This window comes from Theobroma cacao, chromosome 9, assembly GCF_000208745.1.
Source record: "Theobroma cacao cultivar B97-61/B2 chromosome 9, Criollo_cocoa_genome_V2, whole genome shotgun sequence".
In the NCBI taxonomy this organism is placed as follows: Eukaryota; Viridiplantae; Streptophyta; class Magnoliopsida; order Malvales; family Malvaceae; genus Theobroma; species Theobroma cacao.
Window position 1 is genome coordinate 35,324,016 of NC_030858.1, and position 19,136 is coordinate 35,343,151.

Consider the following 19,136-nt stretch of genomic DNA (forward strand, 5'->3'; position numbering starts at 1 on the left):
TCACTTTTTCATTTTAGATGATCTAGGATATCAAATGACCCTTCCATCCTTCCACTTATCTTATTGGTTCTTATATGGTAAACACTGAAACAGATACTTTGCTTCAATTTTTGATCATGAAAGAAGGAAAGAAAAGGGTAGGTTTATGTAATTGAGAACAAATCGGGGCTCACCAACATCAATCAAAAGATCTAAAAATCTTTACAAAGACTCGGTTTTTTGTCCACACTCTAGAAGTGTAACTCTCAAGTGTATATCAAGGTATATTGGGTTTGATTGTATGATTGTGATGGGGGAAGAATGTGATTGACTTGAGCAGCTCGAAAGTAAATCACTCAAGGAAAACCCACCAAAAGAAAAGAAGGTAGCAAGCAAAGCAGTGTTTTGTGTTTCGAACTTTAACGATAAGATGGCACTTCATCATTGATGTGACACCATTTTTCCCAATGGAAGAAAGAGAAAGAAAGATGTGGGAGAGAAAATTATGAGAGATGGAAAATGGGTCGGTGTGTGGGGGGACCGATATATATTATTTTATCAAAGGGAAGCAGCTCCCCCTGTTTGATGGATTGCTGGATTTGTAAGATTCCCCTGAACATATTCAACCTTCCACTGAAATATGAAGCTGAAAACTACTATACTACAAATAAGCATATTTGGGTACAGTCTCATACTGAAATCCTTTTTGAATTTAGCTACTTGGGTTGATGGACGTTTCCATTGGGTGCTAACTTTTTCATAAGAGCAAAAAGATTTCAAAGTATTACTAATCAGGTCAATTGTTCTAAAGGAGGCATCATGTTAACAACTATAATAATAAGTAATATACTAGACCTTGCTAGCTTTCTTTAAAAGCATTTTCAACTTGTTTTTCTAGGCAATGCAGAAGATATTCCCATGATTGAAAATGAACTAATCTCATAGTTTGCACACCTTAGGAGTTAGGACCAGCTATGTCTCTACAAAGCTACACTTTCAGTAAATTTAGTAAGGAAGACAATAATATTAATTGTATCTTGTCACTTGAGCTTAACTTATGTAGTATCTGGCAAGGAGATGATACAAATTGGAGTAAAGATTTGAGTTATAACACTCATTTTGGCAGCAAATAAAGTTTTAATCAGCTGGAACTTGGAAGGATTACAAACACAGATTTTAGAGGCAAGGATACATGTCCCCTTTCTAATTCTATCCAAAGTTGGGTACCATTCTCTTTTCTTATTCCTTATTATTTTTCCTCAATTGAGACAAAAGCAATACAAAATACAAGATCTGGGTATAAATCTTGTACCATACTCCCTCAAGAAAGGGAAAAGAAACTACCTTGTAGTTTCTTTTTTCTATAGACACTACACACTGAATTTGGCAAAAAAAAAAAAGAAGAATTTAGTTATTTTAGAATAACTTTAGTTAATTACGAAGAAAAGGAATCAAGTTGTTTTGGAGGCCTTTTTGTGAAGGCTCAATTCATAATGAGATCCTAATGGTCCTATCTCAAGGCCTTGGTTCAACAAAATTCAACTTCAAGGCCTACAAAGCCCAACTGAAACGAAAAGCAACATAATCCAAAAAAAAAAAAAAACCCAAAACCTCAGAGAAGGCAAAAACCCTACAAAGTTCCATTAATCCTAGTTTTTCAGATTCACTTCATCTTCTTCTTTGTTGTTGTAGTTGTTTTTAAAGGTTGTTTCTGAGCTTGTTATTACCAGGAATGAGAATTGCTCGAGTTCTGTTGGGTTCACTGGAAGGTGGCTTATCGCGCCCACGTCAACTTCTCCAAAGTGTCAGATTTCTCTCAACAGGTTTATTTTCAAGTACCCTTTTTTTCTTCTTTTGCAAATTTCATTAAAGTTTTCCCTTTGATCACAATTTTTTTAAATTTGTTTATCATCAAACAGGAAATGGGTTTGATGGGCAGCAGCCAAATTCCAATTCATATGAGTCAGCTGATGAATTTGAACGGAGGATTTTTGGTGGGTATTCTGGGGATAGTTTAAAAGCTCAATCTTTTTACGAAAAGCTCGATAAACTTGGGAGGGCACGTAACCGTTATAGTCCTAGAGTGGGTGGTGAAGATGGGCCATTTTCGTCATTGGATGACTTGGATGAGAGTTTCAATACGTTATCAGATGGAATGGATTGGAAATTGAAGGAAGCAGCCACTTATTTTGAGTTTGATATGGATGAAATTGAGAGGGAAGATTATGCTTTTAGACCAGATGCTAACTTTCCGCCTGGAACGACATATGAAACTAGGGTGTGTTTGTAAGCTTATCTTTGTTTCTTCTTATTAAATTTGTGTTGAAGGATTTTCGAAATACTGAAGCCAAAATTTTGATCTTGTTATTTGTCATGCACGTATTTCTTGCTCATGTATAAACTTTGACATTGGTGTTTGGCTTATGATTCTGATTGAGTTAAGTAAAGGATGAATTGATATGACGCAGGAATGGGCTTTGCAAAGTTAAAGGGTGTTGAAGAAAGACTAGTTAGAAAAATATTGATTTTCCAAGGTTCATGAATGAATAGTTACTAAAACTTAGAGAAGTTTCTGATTTATTATGCTACATGTTTAATCTGTAATTCCTGGCTTTTTCCACTAATTGTTTTCTTTTCTTAATAGCTGGATGTGTTCTTAAGTGATATTTTGAAGCACTTTAGAATGGTTGATAGCTTCAAGTACAGTTCAGAGAATCATTTTGCATGATTTATCATACTTGCAGAGATAAATGAAGTGCATGGGTGGTCATAAAAGTCATTTTGGTGAATGAAATTAATAATTCTTAAGAAACCAAGGATAGACGTATAGCCTACCTTTCTTTCTATCTACATCGCCTTAGAAATCACCAGGATACAAAACAGTAGTTAAACCCAATCTATTAAACAAACCAGCACCAAAATCTGCAACACCATATTGCTCCCTAAAAACATGCCTACTTCTGATAGAGAAAAACCTGCCGTCATTCTATGAGATGGCTTTCACAGACTACAACTAGTTTTTTATTCATTGTTTAAAAACAATATTTGCTAGAAAAACATAAGCTTTCAGAGTAGATACATGCAAAATGACTAATCATAGCCAATAACATGGAACTTTGATTGGAAAAAAGAAAACATTGAATGTGCAGATTTGTTAGGCTTTGCAGTGTCTAGAAATCATTATAATTAGTAATTAGTACTGTGCTGCTACTCTAGTGTTTTGTTTTTTGGTATGTCAATACAATTTTTTCATTCTAATTCTTTGTGGTTTAACGCAGGATCTTGATCTTAGAAGGCCAGGAATACGTAAACCTGTCAGAATGCCCACATTTGAAGTAACTACAGAGGAAGTTCTGCGAAAAGCTGATTTCAGGGTGAGCCTATCAAAATCTAGCATCACCGTTTTTTTTCTGAGTCTAAACAGAAGTGCACTCCTGTTTTTTAAATGCTGTAATGTAAGGTGAATAAGAAAGAAGAGGGGCTGGTGGAGGGAAAAGGGCAGGTGAATTTGACATTTCTATGATCCCTTGCTTCAAAACCTAAATAGTTCAAATGTGAGTTTTAGCTTTTCTTTGGCTGAAGTGGCACATGATGTGATTGATCACCTAAGATAGCAAACTTTCTTATGAATGCAGAATCAATCTTTTACCATTTTATTCTTTTCTCAGTTCTCTGTAATAGTAACTTTTCGAATATTCTTTCAAGCTGTCTCTACCTTGTTGTTCCCTCAGTTATCAGCATTGACTTACAATTATACATAATAATTCATGTTGGGCAGAATGTTAGATTCCTGGCAAACTTCTTAACAGAGGGTGGAATTATTATCAAGAGGAGCTCGGTAAGTCTTAGTGCTTATTCTATTTATCTGGTTGCTTCACAAATGGTATTTTATAAATTTCCTTTAATTATTACCTTTTAGTTCATCTTGTAGACTGGTATTAGTGCCAAGGCGCAGAGGAAGGTTGCCAGGGAGATCAAGACTGCCAGAGCTTTTGGTCTGATGCCTTTTACGACAATGGGGACAAAGTCGTTTGTTTTTGGAAGAACTATGGAAAATCTTGATGAGGATTATCAATACGAGACTTTTGATAATAGCATGACAGCCGATGCAGACGAAAAAGATCCTTTTGAAGGCTAAGCTTGGGCTGAAATCTGAGTCTGAATAGTTTCATTTCCTCGTATCCTACTATTTGGGGCAAGTCCCATGTCAGCTTACTGTAGCTGAAATTGGAATCGAAATAAGATATAATTAATGCAATTAAGGCTGCTCATACCTTAGCATTTCTGGTGTATGGTCAAAGTATACACTGCATTTACAATCAGATTAGTTGGTTTGATTAATCGAGGACGTTAGAAATTACATTATTCTATCAAGGGAACAGTTGTGTTTCTTTAGACTTCACGGATTAATGAAAACCTTGTCGTTTCTGGATTGATCTAAGGCTATATATAAGAATTTGGCAGCCCCAAAGTTTGAAGTTGTGCTTTTATTTCAGCCAGGACCCGCAATTGAAAGCTCTGAGTTGCTTGTAAACCCTGGGAGTTTGATTCAAGCTGTAAATCGGGTGGTGGAGTGAATGACTGAATGGTAAAGAGCTTTGGCCTTATTAGTCTGGTGGGTGTTGTATTAATTTGATTACCTCATTAACGTATACCAACTACCATATACTTTTGGACAGTTAATGATGTGATGGAAGCCCCTATCGTTTTCCATGAAATTTAAAATTAAGTTGGATTTAGGACTGCTTAATTTAATTTAATTTCCACCTTGTGACAAAAGGCTAAAAGATTCTAAGCTTTGCCTTCCTATGATGCTTCACTGGGTACCGGACTTGGTCTCCTTGTTTGAATACCTAATCTAGCTGTTCTACCGTGTCAGGAACCAGCTGTGTCTACACACTCTAAACTAAAGAACCCAGAGGTAGGCATTCTAAGATAGAAGGCCAAGTTCAAGGACAAGAAAATAAATAAAAGTAGATCTTTCTGATATGTTTAGAACAGTTTCTTTGATGGGGGCTGACCAGTCACAACATTGTATTATATATGTTAAATTGTTAATTTTCCACATCAAGTGAATCACGTCTTTATACTGACATCAAGTTCATTAAAACTAGCTTAAAAAATAGCTCTCGAGGTCAGCCCCGTGACTTAACAGATCAACCAACAATCAAAACAGAACATAAACCAAACTGGCCTTCTGTTCCTGTATACTAACAAAAGCTAACCTACAAGGAAGATTTTTTTTTTTTTTGTCTTTGCGCTTATGCAGGATTGAATTGATTGCTTGTTATAAAGATGAACATCCAACAAAATCTAAGTTAATCTCTTTCTTTCTTTTGTTTGTATTAAATTGTATTCCCCATATAACTATATGTAATTCTTTATCCCCATCAATCCTAGAAAATAAGTGACCAACATTTTCTCTCCTTTTTGTTGTGGGAACTATGATTAAAGTACTCTAAAAAGGTTTCACAACTGTAAATTCTGGAAGCAGGAAGGGTTAGCAGGGCAGAGAAAGATTGTTACTTGAGGTCTGTGGAAAAGGGCAGTGCATTGAAGTGTATATCCTTTTTGTGAAGTAATGTTTGATAGAATCAATTTCTGAAAGTTTTGAATCACCAGGTACCCTCTTCTCTCAAAAACACCAATTTCACGGGACCACACGCTCCACACTTGTATGAATTGTATTGTATTGTTTTATTACTCAACTCTCTTTTATCATTCCCCATCGTGCTCTCACCTTTGATCTTTCTTTCTTTTTTTTTTTCTTTTTACTCTTCGATGAGAAACAACAAGAAACTACCATCTCTCAAATGACCCTAACACCCTTCTCCTTCACCATTTCCCTCCACCTCACCACCATTATCATCATTTCATTAGCAACAGAATGTGCTGTTGTTGCTGCCCTCGGCTCGGCCTCCACGGTGGCTGTCACCTTTGGCACGGCTACTGTTTGCGGCATCATTGCTGGTGAGCCAACACAGAGAGTCCAGTGCTACCAAAATGGACTCAACATTTCAGTTTTGCCAAACGTATCATTCGAAGCAATCTCTGGTGGCACAAGCTTCTTTTGTGGCCTCAGGTCAGGTGGATTCAGCATCCTTTGTTGGGAGACTAAAGCTTTAATGAATTCAAGTTTTAGGCCGAAGCGTATATATTTCAAACACAATGTCTCGATGACTGACCTGGCGGTTGGTGATGATCAGGTTTGTGCCAGAGAGGTGGATTCTGGTATAGCTAGATGCTGGAGAGGAGGAGGTGGTTCTCCATTTCCGTCACCTGGTCTAGGTTTGAAGTTTCGTGCAATCACATCAGGGAGTGGCTTTACTTGTGGGATTTTGAAGAATGATAGCACAGTTTTCTGTTGGGGTGGTAATAAGATTGGAGCTGAAATCCAAAGACAGTATGGTAAATTGTCAATGTCAAATTTGGTTGCTGGAGATTCTCATGCTTGTGGATTGACCAGGACAGGATTCTTGGTTTGTAAAGGGAATAATGAGTCTGGACAACTGGATGCTCCTTCTAGTTCAGCTTTTGAGTTCTCAGGTCTTTCACTGGGAAGCAATTTTGGTTGTGGTATTGGGAGAAGAAATGGATTGGTTCTATGCTGGGGAGGAGATAACAGATCCAAATTTGATTATGATGCAGTACAAGATGTTTCATTTGAGTCGATTATTGCTGGTTTGAATTTTATTTGCGGCTTGACAACAAGGAATTTAACAATGATTTGTTGGGGTCCTGGGTGGTCTAATGGGAGTAATTCGACAAGTGATCTTCCTTTGGGAATGGTAATTCCAGGTCCATGTGTTCAGGCTTCATGTAATTGTGGTACATATCTGAATTCTGAGACCTTGTGTGATGGTTCAGGGAACATTTGCAAATCATGCCAGACTGAACTTCCAATTCCAGTGCCGTTGACACCAATTTTAGCACCACTCCCATCACAAGGATTGCAGCCATTTTCTCCAGCAAGGAAAGGTATTAACAGGCTTTCGTTGGCATTTTTGATTGTGGGATCAATCGGAGCTTTTGCAGGGATTTGCACTATTTTCTATTGTTTATGGGCAGGAGTATGTGGCTTCTTACTTTGCAAGACACATAATTCTGTGCAACCCACGCTTACAGGTGCCAATATAATTACGACTGTTGTGGATAATAATGATTCCATCGCCCCCCCTTTAAGATCATTTTCCATCAGGCGCAACAGCTCACGGAGACTAGGACGCCAGAGAAGTGGGTCATCATCATCAAAACATGCAGAGAAAACCCAATTTTTTTCACTATTTGAGCTTTCTAATGCTACTAACAACTTCTCGCTGGAAAACAGGATTGGTGCTGGGAGCTTTGGGGTGGTTTACAAAGGCAAACTTCCTGATGGTCGTGAAGTTGCCATTAAAAGAGGAGAAACTTCCGCAAAGGTGAAGAAATTCCAAGAAAAAGAAACTGCATTTGATTCAGAAATAGCGTTGTTATCACGTCTTCACCACAAGCATTTAGTGGGGTTAGTTGGATTCTGCCAAGAAAATGATGAGAGGCTTTTGGTTTATGAGTACATGAGCAATGGCGCCCTCTATGATCATCTACATAACAAGGACAATATTGAAAAGGGTAGTAGCATTCTAAATTCCTGGAAAATGAGGATCAAAATTGCATTAGATGCAGCAAGAGGGATTGAGTACCTTCACAACTATGCCGTACCACCTATAATTCATAGAGACATCAAGTCGTCAAATATACTATTGGATGCGAATTGGACAGCTAGAGTTTCAGATTTTGGTCTATCATTAATGGGACCAGAATCTGATCAAGAACATATGTCAACCAGGGCAGTTGGGACAGTTGGATACATTGATCCAGAATACTATGTATTGAATGTACTGACAGCAAAGAGCGATGTGTATGGCTTAGGGGTGGTGTTGTTAGAGCTTTTGACAGGAAGAAAAGCTGTTTTCAAAAATGAAGAAGATGGGACAGGGCCAATGGGGGTGGTAGAATATGCCAGCCCGAGGATATTGGCAGGGGATCTCCGAGCAGTGGTGGATAGAAGGGTTGGGGTGCCAGAGATTCACGAGGCTGAGGCTGTGGAGCTGATGGCTTATACAGCTATGCATTGCGTGAATTTGGAGGGAAAGGAGAGACCGAATACAACAGACATTGTTGCCAATTTGGAGAGAGCACTCAGTCTTTGCGAGGATAGCCCTGCTAGCCTCTCTTCTAGAACGATTTCCATTCCTTCAGATTGAGATTTAACAAGAGTTCATGCAATTCTTTTTCTTTGCCAATTTTTTTTTTCAGAACTGTATCTTAGCTGATTATTCCCCATTTCAGTAATAACCCAATTTTCTTGATTCTTGTTATTATTTGTTGAATGTAAATAAAAGTAGAAAAAAATGTGGTGCTCTCTTTTGAAGCTAAAAGTTGTCCAAAAGATTGAAAAACAGGAAAGAAAGATCAGTAGTCACAGACAAAAATGGTCCCTATAATCTTGTTTTAGTGGTTAACTCTTATGCCCTACGTCGCTTTTGTACAACTCAAAGCATTTGACTAGTTTTTCTCTTTTGTCCTTCATCATGAACTTGAAGTGGTTTCTTATCAGTTTATCTTGCTTTTCACCTGTCAGTTTACGGTAATAACTATTGTTGTCCACGTCAAAGGCCTGTACTTAGGAGACAAAGCGGCAATTACTCCTCAAGTGGTTTCTTTTCATTTGTTTCTTTCGCCCCCCCACCCATCAACTCTCTTTCCTTGAAACCTTTTTGCTTAAGGCAATATTCCATTTCCAATCTTTGATGCTACCATTGAGAAACCGTCAACTGAGCTATCGACTAGAATCTAGCTGTTGGCACCTTCCTCTTGCCTTTGCATTCGACAGTTTTAAAGGTAATTCCTGATTAACATAGGCATGTGTTGGAGATTCCACTAAAATCATTATGACCACATGGTTGGATCTAAATCAGGTCGGGTAATATTAAGAATCAGCTGATTTTTCAATGGAACAACCTGTCCTGTATAATTACACCAAATGGTTCAAGAGCTATAGCCTAATGTCTAAGCAGTATTACATATTCTAGCCCCAGCTCATGCATTTCCCCTTCCCCCAGCATTGCAATGGACAGAAAAGAAAACGCATAGAGCCATCATTCTTTGGGTTCCTAATTTTGGTCAGGAAAGGGGCGTGGGAAGCATTAAAGCTGACAAAAGGGATTACTTTACGAATATGGCATTGGTTGAAAGCTTGAAAGGGGCTTGTGATGATTTCAGGCATTGTAGTGAACGTGAGGTTTTAATAGTGGTGCCCGCTCTGTGCTTGGTCAAATTTTAAGAGGATTACGGTGATTTGATTGGTTCACCATCTTTCCTTGCAACAGAAGTTCTCCAAGTCAAAGTACTTGACAGTTCAAGGCCTGATGGGCTTGAACCGTTGTAAACATTTTCTAGTAAAAACGAATCTAGCACAGTGTTCTGAGATCCAATCAGAGGATTGCTGGGTGGGATCGGTTGTCAATAATTTAGGTATCTCCAAAGCTCACGATTCGTGCGATAAAGGAGCCCATTTCAACTTTCAAACCACTCCTGGACTTTTTTAGTCTAGCCCTTCCACGATGGTGATGGAGGTGTCTTTCATCTCTTGAATAATGCTTTGACCTTGTAGCTTAGGTCATGTGACAACAAGAATCAGGAGCATAATAACAGTATCTTCTTACTAGAAGCATCGTGACAAAGATGGTAATATTCATATTTATAAATTTATTAAAATTTTTAATTTTTGAAGCACTTAACGTGATATTCTCTTTCATCCTATGCTTTCAATGTTGTTAACATCCATGTGTGCCTCCACTAGAAATGCTTGATATAGATCGGATCAAAATTGAATCCATTCTAATATAATTTTATCACGAATTCATTACGCAAAAAGCTAACTTGATAAAATATGCAACATCCACGTTGACAAACTTTTCAAAATTTTCTTATCCATTTGATATGGGATTGAAACATCCTATTTATTTCTTTTCAAAATTGAATTTCACTAGATTGAAACTCCTGGTTTTGATTATAGATCTGTAGTAGTCTCATGAAAGTATTAAAGCTACAAAACCAATTTGATATATCCTACGTAGTTAAGAACACGACCTGGATTAGGTGCTCACAACCAATTCTTTTCAATACACTCCCTGTTCAATGGGCAAAGCTACATTGCCTTATTTTGCATGAGACGGTTGATATATAATTAACATGCTATGAACAGTCATTATCTAAGAGTTATATCTAACTCTCTAAAGTTTCGATACAATAAAATCCAATTTAAAATCAATCTAAACTCAACTCACGAACATCTCTAAATTATTTTTGTTATTTTTTTTCTTTAATCTGATTAATCATTACCGCATGTTAGAACTCGTACAATAAAAAAAGTTTCTTGGAACTTTTTGTGTCCAAAGAAACCATGGCAGCTTAAGCTAATTTCACGTGGAGCTGATTATTTAACATTCCACAATGTTTAAGTCAACGCCGCCCATGTCGATGAAAACATGTTACTTATCTTAGAAAGTGCGGATGCCCATGCAAAGCAAGGTGGCTTTGCCTTCCCAAAGCTCTCTGCCCACCTCTCTTTAACTTTGCTTCAAGATCCCAAATCTTCCCCTGCAAGACCGTTGGGAGTTTAAAAGTCGGTGCATAAACCATACATTATGCATACCATCATAAACAACAAATAATTGAGAACAATTATCATAGAGGGACCATGGTTTATATATAAGGAAGTAGACTTTGATATGCATATATCATCCACCCTGGAAGTAAATCATATACAAACTTTGCAAACCAGAATTTTCAGATAGCTAGTTGGATTTCTCTAAGCCTTCCAAGCAAGCAAAATGACGGTAAGAAAACGTCTCAATTTGTTTCTTGTTCTATTATTCTACTTAAACAACTTCAATTATTCTACTTCTTATAGTTACTTTTATCTCAATTATCATCCCATCGGTACTAATTAATTTAATTGGTTTTTTTTCCTCAGATCATAGAGATGAGAGTTCATATGGACTGTGCTGGATGTGAAAGCAAGGTGAAAAGTGCTCTTCAGAAAGTTAAAGGTTGGTACCACAAATTATCCACACCAATCAATGTTATAGTTTTTCTATATGATTTTTCACTTGTATGTAAGAATTTTTCAATTTATAACATTCGGGATTTCCATGTGCACACACAGGTGTTGACGAAGTTGACATTGATATCAGTATGCAAAAGGTGACGGTCACCGGATGGGCTGACCAGAAAAAGGTTCTTAAAACAGTCCGGAAAACCGGCAGGCGAGCTGAGCTGTGGCAGTTGCCCTACAATCCAGAACACCACAGTTTTGCTAATCACTACTACAATCAACACCAATGCAATGGCCCCTTGACATATTATGCACCCCAGCCTTCATCTTCTTACAATTACTATAAGCATGGATATGATAGCAATGATCCTTCCTATTATCATCACCCCGCTCATTCAACTATATTTGGTAACCAAAATGGTTCAGCTTTTAGTGATGAGAATCCTCATGCTTGTTCTATAATGTGAATTTAAACAAACAAAAAATAAAAAAGAAAAGAAATCGCTGCAACCCTTGTTTTAGGTTCTAAGAAGGATATAGTGTGCCTTTTTGTATTTCTTTGTAATGTACGAGCAAATGCACATCTAGATGTATACATACACACACATCTAGATGTATGTATGTTATTTTACCCATATACATGAAGTGTACCCAACTCGGCTAGGCAGCTCAAAATCTGTCATACGGAAATAAAAAGATCTCAGGAAAATCTACCATTTCATAGTTTTTGTTAATGGCTCTTTGATAAAAGCACACACTCAACTCAAGTATTTTTATTCACTCTGCAAGCAGTCAATCCAGCTAGGTAAGTAGAAGATGTGTGCATGCACTGTCGAAAAAACAAAAAAAAAACAGTTTCCTATTTGGGTTAAGAAGAAGAATAAGAGGGCATGCCATCAAGTAGGTTTTCAGGTTCACTGTCAGCTCCAAGTATGAATTTTACAATGGACAAGGCACCCCTTTTCTCAATCTAACTGTATATGGTTTCTCAATCACACTTTTCTGGGGTATTTCCATCATTTAAAAGCATACTACATCCATGGCTTCCTTTTCAGGTTGCAGCTGTGAGGGCAGTGTAGACTTAAAGCAGCGGAAGCAAATAAACAGAGGTGATTTCTTGTCATAAGGTGCTTGAATTTCATTGAGGAATTTTTATAAACATAACGTTCACATACTTATTTACACATGAAAATCACAGCATTTGATTCACAAAGACACACCTGCTAGCTCTAATTCAAGTTCTATAATTTGTACATTCAACCCAGCAAACATATATAAATAACGGATACAAAGCTACCTATGTATTTGCTGGCAAAATAGAACAATTCCAGCACAAGCTACAACTCGCCACAAAATGTAAATAGGTGGCGGACAGAAGAGTTTCACTTACAAGGAGAGTCGGCGTTAACTCTTTAGGCCAGTATGGTCTCTCTCTAATCACCAATTCCATCACTTATCAGAAGTAATAAAATCCCCAGAGTTAGATCCACCTGCCCACAAGTACAAACGCGCATAATTTCAAAGGGGTCAAACAAATTCCAATTTTAGTGCCGAAGCTAATATGTTTCTACAAATAAACTGATATACATATATGTGTATGTGTGATCAAGTACTCAACTAATGAAAATGCAATGCCTTTTCTAGTTTTTCCCCTTTTTTTTTTTCACTATCATTAATGTTCCAGCATTGATATTGTTTCAACATGCTGGAATAGCAGCACTCAAACGTAGCCAAAATAACAACTATACATTTTAAATTACAAGTTCTTCAGCATTTGGGATTTCCTAAAGGGAAAAAAAGAATATTTCCATGAAACCGAGCTTATTATAACCATTTGACATAGTTGAGATTGAGCCTCTTCCTTGTTTCGGAACAAAATTTTCTTTTTCTTTTTGTTAATTATTCTTAGCAATCAGACAGAAACTATATAAAAAACCCAAAGTTTTAGTCTAATTACTGAGAGAGTAATTTACCTCAAGGAGCACGTTTGTTCAATTTAAGTTTTCTCAAACGATTAATAGCGTGAAAAATATCACCTCCATGAACAGGAAACCCATCAGCCATCCAGCTTTGAAATGCTGACCCAACCGTTTCTTCTTTAAGGAGTCTCTCAATTCACAAAGATAAACACTTGGGTTCTCCTTGTTCTCATTCTGAAGTTTGCCCTTGAAGGTTATCAGCTGTTCGGGAACAAAAGAACCTCGAGAGATGAGGTAGTGGCATTAAACACTTGAGAAAGAGAGCCTTCGGTGTCGTAGCAGAGCCAGTGCTTTGGCATGCTTCGGCTCTTGACTTTCTCGCTAAAGAGTTGGATTTTGTAACTTGGTAAGTAATGGTCTCGAAGATAGGCCCCTTGTCCAATACCTAAAGACCACAGCTCAGCTATCTCTTTTAGGATGATTCTGCCATTGGCTAATTCAAGTTTGAATTGGGCTAGGATTTTGGGCTAGGTACTTAGATCACTAGGCTTTGAATTAATTTTTGTTACATCTAAGCAACAATTTAGTTTAGATAAAAATAAAGTTTTAATAATTTTGGATTTGGGTAATTACAATTTTTGAATTATATCAAGTTAAATTTCTTACATTTTTTTATATAAATTTGGATTGAGTTTTAAGTAGACTACACCATATATTTGACTTAGATTGTGTTTTTGGCCACTCTTTGGCCTTTGCTTATAGTAATACATACAAAATAAAGGCTGAATAAGCCACCGACTATAATATTGCCAATGAAAATGACTTTCAGTTTTTCTTAGTCCATGATGAAGATGGGGATTTGATCCCATCGGTTGATCCAATCTACAAAGAGAGCTTGTTCATTGTTGACAATATTGTTCTAAGTCATTATCACATAGCCATCAACTTGGCACACAATTTTCTCCTTGATGACCAAATCAACCATACAAATTGTAGGAAGAAATAAAATTTGACAACACAAATGAAAGGAGCTAGATGCATTCATTAATGATTCATTCACTCCAGGAGGCTGAAGCTCCCCCCTTCCGGGCTTCCACTTTTACACAAGACTCCATACAGACAAATGCAGCGACTAGTTATACAATTTAAACAAAGACCAAACTAGCCACGAAGCAGCAGCAAATCCTTGGAAAAGGAATTGCCAAATGCCCTGGCTGTTTTATTTAGGACAAGCACTATTAGACGAAGACACACAGAGACCCTATCAAACCCTTTTTTCTCTTCTTTTCTGTGCGTCTCCTTAATCTTTAATTATTACAGGACATTGCTGCTTTGTCTTTGGCATGTTTCTTCGGCTAACAGTTGCATGGATCGCAGCTGCAGTTTGATCCACACTTGCAACCATTCCCTCCTTCAGAGCTCACCTCGGTCGCCTCAAAGTTCCTGCAAGTTAAACCCTGATTTCAATACTCTTAATTCCCATAAAAACGGGTTTACTGGTAATGAAATTGGAATCCAATTTTGTTTGATACTAACGTCTTCACTGTCGCAACTCCAGAGATGATGGTCTCAGTGGTGGTCTTCTCTGAGGATTCCAAGTTAAGGTTCCTGCTGCATCTGCAATATTCAAAGGTAAAGATTGAAATCAAACAAGTTAAACACGCACGTATATGCTCATATACATACACATAACATTTATACTTATTACCAATCAAATAAAAAGAAAAAAGAATTATTACCCGCAGCTGTCGCCGCATTTGCATCCAGAACCGCAGCTGCATCCTGAAGACATTTTTCTGGGAAATAGTTTGTACTAGGAAATTCAATAGACAAACGCAATCTCAAGGGTGAGTTTGTTTGAGGGAACTCGACTGGTACTTATAGTGGACTTGAAAAGAGGGAGAGTGTATATTCACCGTACACGTGGCAAAATCCTTGGATAATTGCGTCTTTGGAATTGTACAATTGCGTCATTCTCTTCCCCAAGTAAACACCCAGACAAATCTTTCTCTATTGCCCTTCCTTTTAATCCCTTGTTGACAGCCATTAAAATTATTAATATTACACTATACCGAGACTAGTACTTGTCTTATCTGACAAATATTATTTTGTCACGATGAATTAAGACAATAAGCCTTTCCTAAAAATTGGAGAATGATCAGTTTGATTCTTGTTATCATAGAACAAGAAATTATAGAGTGAAATATAAGTTCATTAAGAGAGGGGGGGGGGATATTTTCCAATTTTATGTGAACTAGGATGTAACAAGACTATTCCATTCCAAGTTAAAATGAAAAACATAAAATGGGTTGCTAAAGCTAATCGTTGCTTTGGGTTATATTCATCTTTTTCTCATTTCTTATTATGAGATATTGAATATGGATGTCCACTTATGAATTCTTATAAAATTTGCCGCCCGCCCTTCAAGAAAATGTCACTTATCCAAATATAATTATACTAACAAGCTTTAAAAAAGAAGTCAACTAACCTATTGTCGACAAGGTGGAGATATCTACAATCTTCATTCATAGTGGATTGGAGAAAGCATCACAATGGAAATATATGTCATTTTCACGTGTAAATATTTTTTCCAATAAGTTCTAATCAATCAACTGTGGGAATGTCGAAACTTTGGGGTATGTGATGAGAACGTCTTGATGGGTTAGAATATGATGAAAATTGTACATTAAAAAAGCAATTGGTAATTGGTCAAGGAGAGAAGAGCTTGTGAGAAGAAAAGGCATGAAGCACGCATGCAAAAGGTAAGATACAGTACTCGTAGGCATCAAAGTGATGTAACCTTCGACACTTTCGTGCAGACAACTAAGTTTTGTTGTTCTTCCGTGTAATGATATAAAGACATCAAAGTTCAAAACTATATTTTTCTTGTCATGAGTGTCTTGGATGAATTAATGGTAGCTTGGTAAGTAGGTGAGATGAGTTACCTGCTTTCAACAGATGTAGTTTAGATCACTGTATATGTTTCTCTTTTAATATTTATGGATCTTTTCATCTTTTTGGTTTTTGCATGTGAAGCAAAAGCTAATAGTTATAATATAAATAAATGGTGGGTTTAAATGATCTATTACCCCTGATGCTGGGAGAAGCTTTCTGCTTCTACTGGTTTCTACCATTCTTTTCTCTTTTAAAAGATGGTGTTTATTTAAATATTTTTAGCCCCACAAAATTATTCCTTCGTATTACTTCTACTAGTCCTGATGGCTGATGGAGAGAAATCTACAGAATTTTAAAAGAGCTTTAAAATCAAGTCCGATAATGCAGAAATAAATGCAAAAGTTGAGCCTAATGCCAGGAAACATGACATATGGTTTACTTATTCAAAAAGCAATTAACAAAATAAAACGGAAGCACGCATCTATCTAACAAAAATGGAATTAAGATGCAAAACTAGAACAGAGAAGGAATGATGTCAAAAGGAGAGAAATCACCTTATAGCTAATCAGCACTTTATGTTTTCTACACTGAGTGAGTTTGATTTCTCATCACCATTTACAAGCATTCTAAGGCCAGCTTTCAGCTCTGATATTCCTTCCTCCAGCACTGCGCAGACACAATATATAGGAACGCCTTGTACTCTCCTTTCCAACTCTTCATATACTTCTTCAGCCCCAGCCTCATCAATTTTATTTGCCACCACCAAGGATGGTCGATTGGACAGACCTTCCTGATGGTGCTCTAGCTCTAAGACTAAATCTCTCAGTTGATTCCATGGTGGAATTCCTTTCCTACCATCTAATGCAGCAGCCAAGTCTACAACATATGCCAAAACCTTAGTACGTTCTATGTGGCGGAGGAAAGCATGTCCAAGTCCACGATTCTGGTGAGCACCCTTTATCAATCCCGGAATATCAGCCACTGTAATTGAGAAGTCATCAAAGTTTAAATTCCCTAAATTTGGCCTCAGAGTCGTGAAAGCATAGTGGCCAATTGCAGGCTTAGCCCTTGAGATAGCCCCTAGAAGAGTACTTTTACCAGCATTGGGCATCCCTACAAGGCCCACATCAGCAATGCTCTTAAGTTCTAGAACAAGAACAGCTTCAGAACCAGGCAAACCAGTACGAAGGGAGGATCGATCATCATTTGATACTTCAACCTCAAATGCTTTATCCCTATGGACTTCATGCTTTGAAGTCTTAGGCTTCATTGGACCACTCGAATAACATACATTACCTAAACCACCTTTCCCTCCATGAGCAACAATCATTCGCTGACCTTGCTCTGTTAACTCTGCCACATTGTACCTAATTTCTTCCAAAGCTTCAGATTCAGGCCCATTTGCTTGCTTCATGCCTCTTGATTGGTCCACAGTCAATCTATTTTTTAATGAATATTGCTCCACAGTTATTTCAGTACAAGATGATAACTGACCAGCAACATGCACTGATTTGACTTTCTCGGCCATACTTGAGTTCTTGGAGGCAGTTTGCTGATCAACTTCAGATTGATCATTAGCAAGTGTACCAGGGAGTTCCCAAGGATCCAAATCAGTTGAAGAACGATGTTCAACCATGGATGGTATTTCACCCTTTGTAAGATGAATTACAGTACCAATAGGCACTTGGAGAACCTGCCACACAGAAGAATCTCTTAATTCCAATTGGTTAAATAGAACACTAGTGGATAGTACAATGTTGGAAGTAAAGAAAGGATCTTGAAAGTATTAACCTTGTCTTCTCCACGAGTTCCTATCTTGTTCTTTGAGGTTCCGTGTCCACCTCTACCTGCATTCTACAGAGAATCACAAATACAACACAATTCACATTCGATAAAGTGATTGAATGAAGACGAGAGAGAGAGAGAGAGAGAGAGAGAGAGAGAGAGAGAGAGAGAGAGAGAGAGGAGAGAGAGAGAGAGAGAGAGAGAGAGAGAGAGAGAGAGAGAGAGGAAGGATAACATACAACATGATTTTGCAGGCCACTGAAGTCCCAAACTGCAGTGGAACATTCTAGAATCACGTCACCACCTCTTCCACCATTCCCACCTACATTAGTCCATTAAACATCATAAACAAAAGTAGCGACAAATCTAAAACTTTTCCCAAAGTTTTACTAAGTTAAACACTCATTATCACCAAAATGAAACGAATTAACAACCATCACAATTCTTAATTCCATGTATGCGATGCATGAGTACGCATGTGTAGTATGAAGGAAAAAAGACTAGTATGTAACCATATGAAAGAGTGGTTACAGACAGGAAACACTGAGAGAAAACTCACCATCAGCTTCACCACGACGGTCATGGCGACTACGGCGAAAACTGGTGGAGCCATTACCACCATCACCCCCTTTGGCATAGAGTGTAAACCTGTCTCTCATTCTAGTCTCCTGCAAAAGAGGCCCATAAACCCCAAATATCAAATACAAGTCATAAGGATATGAATCAAACCCGTGAAATTGAGCTAATGAGATGAAGATACACAGCAAACCTGTAAAGGGGTCTTCTTGTGAGGAACGTCAGAGTAAGAAAGCAAAGAGAAAATATAGCATGGCGATCTCGAACATCTGCTTATGGTTTGCAATTGCAAAAGAGGTTTTGCTCGGTGCACCCACATTTGTGGTCTTGACGAGTTTCATAAATTCATTAATTTAACTAAGGATAATAATACAAATCAAAAAATAGGAGGCACCCACTCAAGCATTTTATCAAAAAGTTAATGTTCATAGCTTCACAAAATTAATAAATGCATCTCTGATCGGCTTAAACCGTTCACCTTCAGCCTGTGTGGGTGACATGGTGATGGCTAGGTTCTAGGGAAACCTGATATTCGGAAGAAGGTTTTGCTGGCTGTCATTGTCAGGCTGCGGAAACCATGGTGCCGAAAGGATGGTTACTGACTCACTGGTGAGTGAAATGAAAGGGTGTGTGATTGGTGATTTCTGGCGCCCAATTGGAAAAAGAAAGTGCTGATCTGAGCCCAAGGATTGCTATGGAGATTGAAAGAGGGGCTTAAGGATAAATAGGCCCAAAAATAGTACTTGTTATTTGTTGTGAATACGATGAGTATTTACAAACTAATTTCTCATTTTCTTTTCTTTGTCATTTGAACATAGGTTGTGCATTTAATTTGAATGAAATACTCTATATATAAGTAAAATTTAGCATTCCAGAAAAAGCTA

At 37.6% G+C, this 19,136-nt stretch overlaps 5 protein-coding genes and 1 long non-coding RNA gene across 10 annotated transcripts; 3 read left to right on the forward strand and 3 right to left on the reverse strand.

Moving 5' to 3' along the window:
* Positions 1,550-4,415, forward strand: LOC18590483. The gene is made up of 5 exons (XM_007016024.2): positions 1,550-1,802; positions 1,899-2,257; positions 3,258-3,353; positions 3,758-3,817; positions 3,911-4,415. Exons 1-5 carry the CDS (start codon positions 1,712-1,714, stop codon positions 4,115-4,117), a joined length of 813 nt encoding a protein of 270 aa, XP_007016086.2. The 5' UTR covers positions 1,550-1,711; the 3' UTR covers positions 4,118-4,415.
* Positions 5,554-8,336, forward strand: LOC18590484 (putative serine/threonine-protein kinase-like protein CCR3). Of its 2 annotated transcripts, none has more exons than XM_018126706.1 (2): positions 5,554-5,601; positions 5,776-8,336. In XM_018126706.1, exon 2 carries the CDS (start codon positions 5,793-5,795, stop codon positions 8,220-8,222), a length of 2,430 nt encoding a protein of 809 aa, XP_017982195.1. In that variant the 5' UTR covers positions 5,554-5,601; positions 5,776-5,792; the 3' UTR covers positions 8,223-8,336. The 2 variants fall into 2 exon arrangements, with proteins under 2 accessions (XP_017982195.1, XP_017982196.1); XM_018126707.1 differs by lacking the exon at positions 5,554-5,601 and having other exon boundaries at positions 5,907-6,066; positions 6,186-8,336.
* On the reverse strand, positions 10,112-13,436 carry LOC108663178. The gene is made up of 3 exons (XR_001929188.1): positions 13,051-13,436; positions 12,468-12,567; positions 10,112-10,620 (listed from the first exon to the last, which is right to left on the reverse strand). It is a non-coding gene; the product is annotated as an uncharacterized LOC108663178 (long non-coding RNA).
* On the forward strand, positions 10,778-12,469 carry LOC18590485 (heavy metal-associated isoprenylated plant protein 20). Its single transcript, XM_007016026.2, has 3 exons — positions 10,778-10,859; positions 10,997-11,072; positions 11,189-12,469. The coding sequence occupies exons 1-3, from the start codon at positions 10,854-10,856 to the stop codon at positions 11,542-11,544; spliced, it is 438 nt and encodes a 145-aa protein (XP_007016088.1). The 5' UTR covers positions 10,778-10,853; the 3' UTR covers positions 11,545-12,469.
* LOC108663470 (metallothionein-like protein 1) lies at positions 14,005-14,846 on the reverse strand. The gene is made up of 3 exons (XM_018127733.1): positions 14,736-14,846; positions 14,533-14,613; positions 14,005-14,439 (listed from the first exon to the last, which is right to left on the reverse strand). Exons 1-3 carry the CDS (start codon positions 14,786-14,788, stop codon positions 14,352-14,354), a joined length of 222 nt encoding a protein of 73 aa, XP_017983222.1. The 5' UTR covers positions 14,789-14,846; the 3' UTR covers positions 14,005-14,351.
* LOC18590486 (probable GTP-binding protein OBGM, mitochondrial) lies at positions 14,786-18,946 on the reverse strand. 4 transcript variants are annotated; one of them, XM_018127731.1, is made up of 6 exons: positions 18,446-18,946; positions 18,236-18,344; positions 17,916-17,998; positions 17,683-17,745; positions 16,446-17,584; positions 14,786-15,018 (listed from the first exon to the last, which is right to left on the reverse strand). In XM_018127731.1, the coding sequence occupies exons 1-5, from the start codon at positions 18,569-18,571 to the stop codon at positions 16,457-16,459; spliced, it is 1,509 nt and encodes a 502-aa protein (XP_017983220.1). In that variant the 5' UTR covers positions 18,572-18,946; the 3' UTR covers positions 14,786-15,018; positions 16,446-16,456. The 4 variants fall into 4 exon arrangements, with proteins under 4 accessions (XP_017983220.1, XP_007016090.2, XP_007016091.2 ...); XM_007016028.2 differs by having other exon boundaries at positions 14,786-15,028; XM_007016029.2 differs by lacking the exon at positions 14,786-15,018 and having other exon boundaries at positions 16,304-17,584; positions 18,446-18,578; positions 18,731-18,946.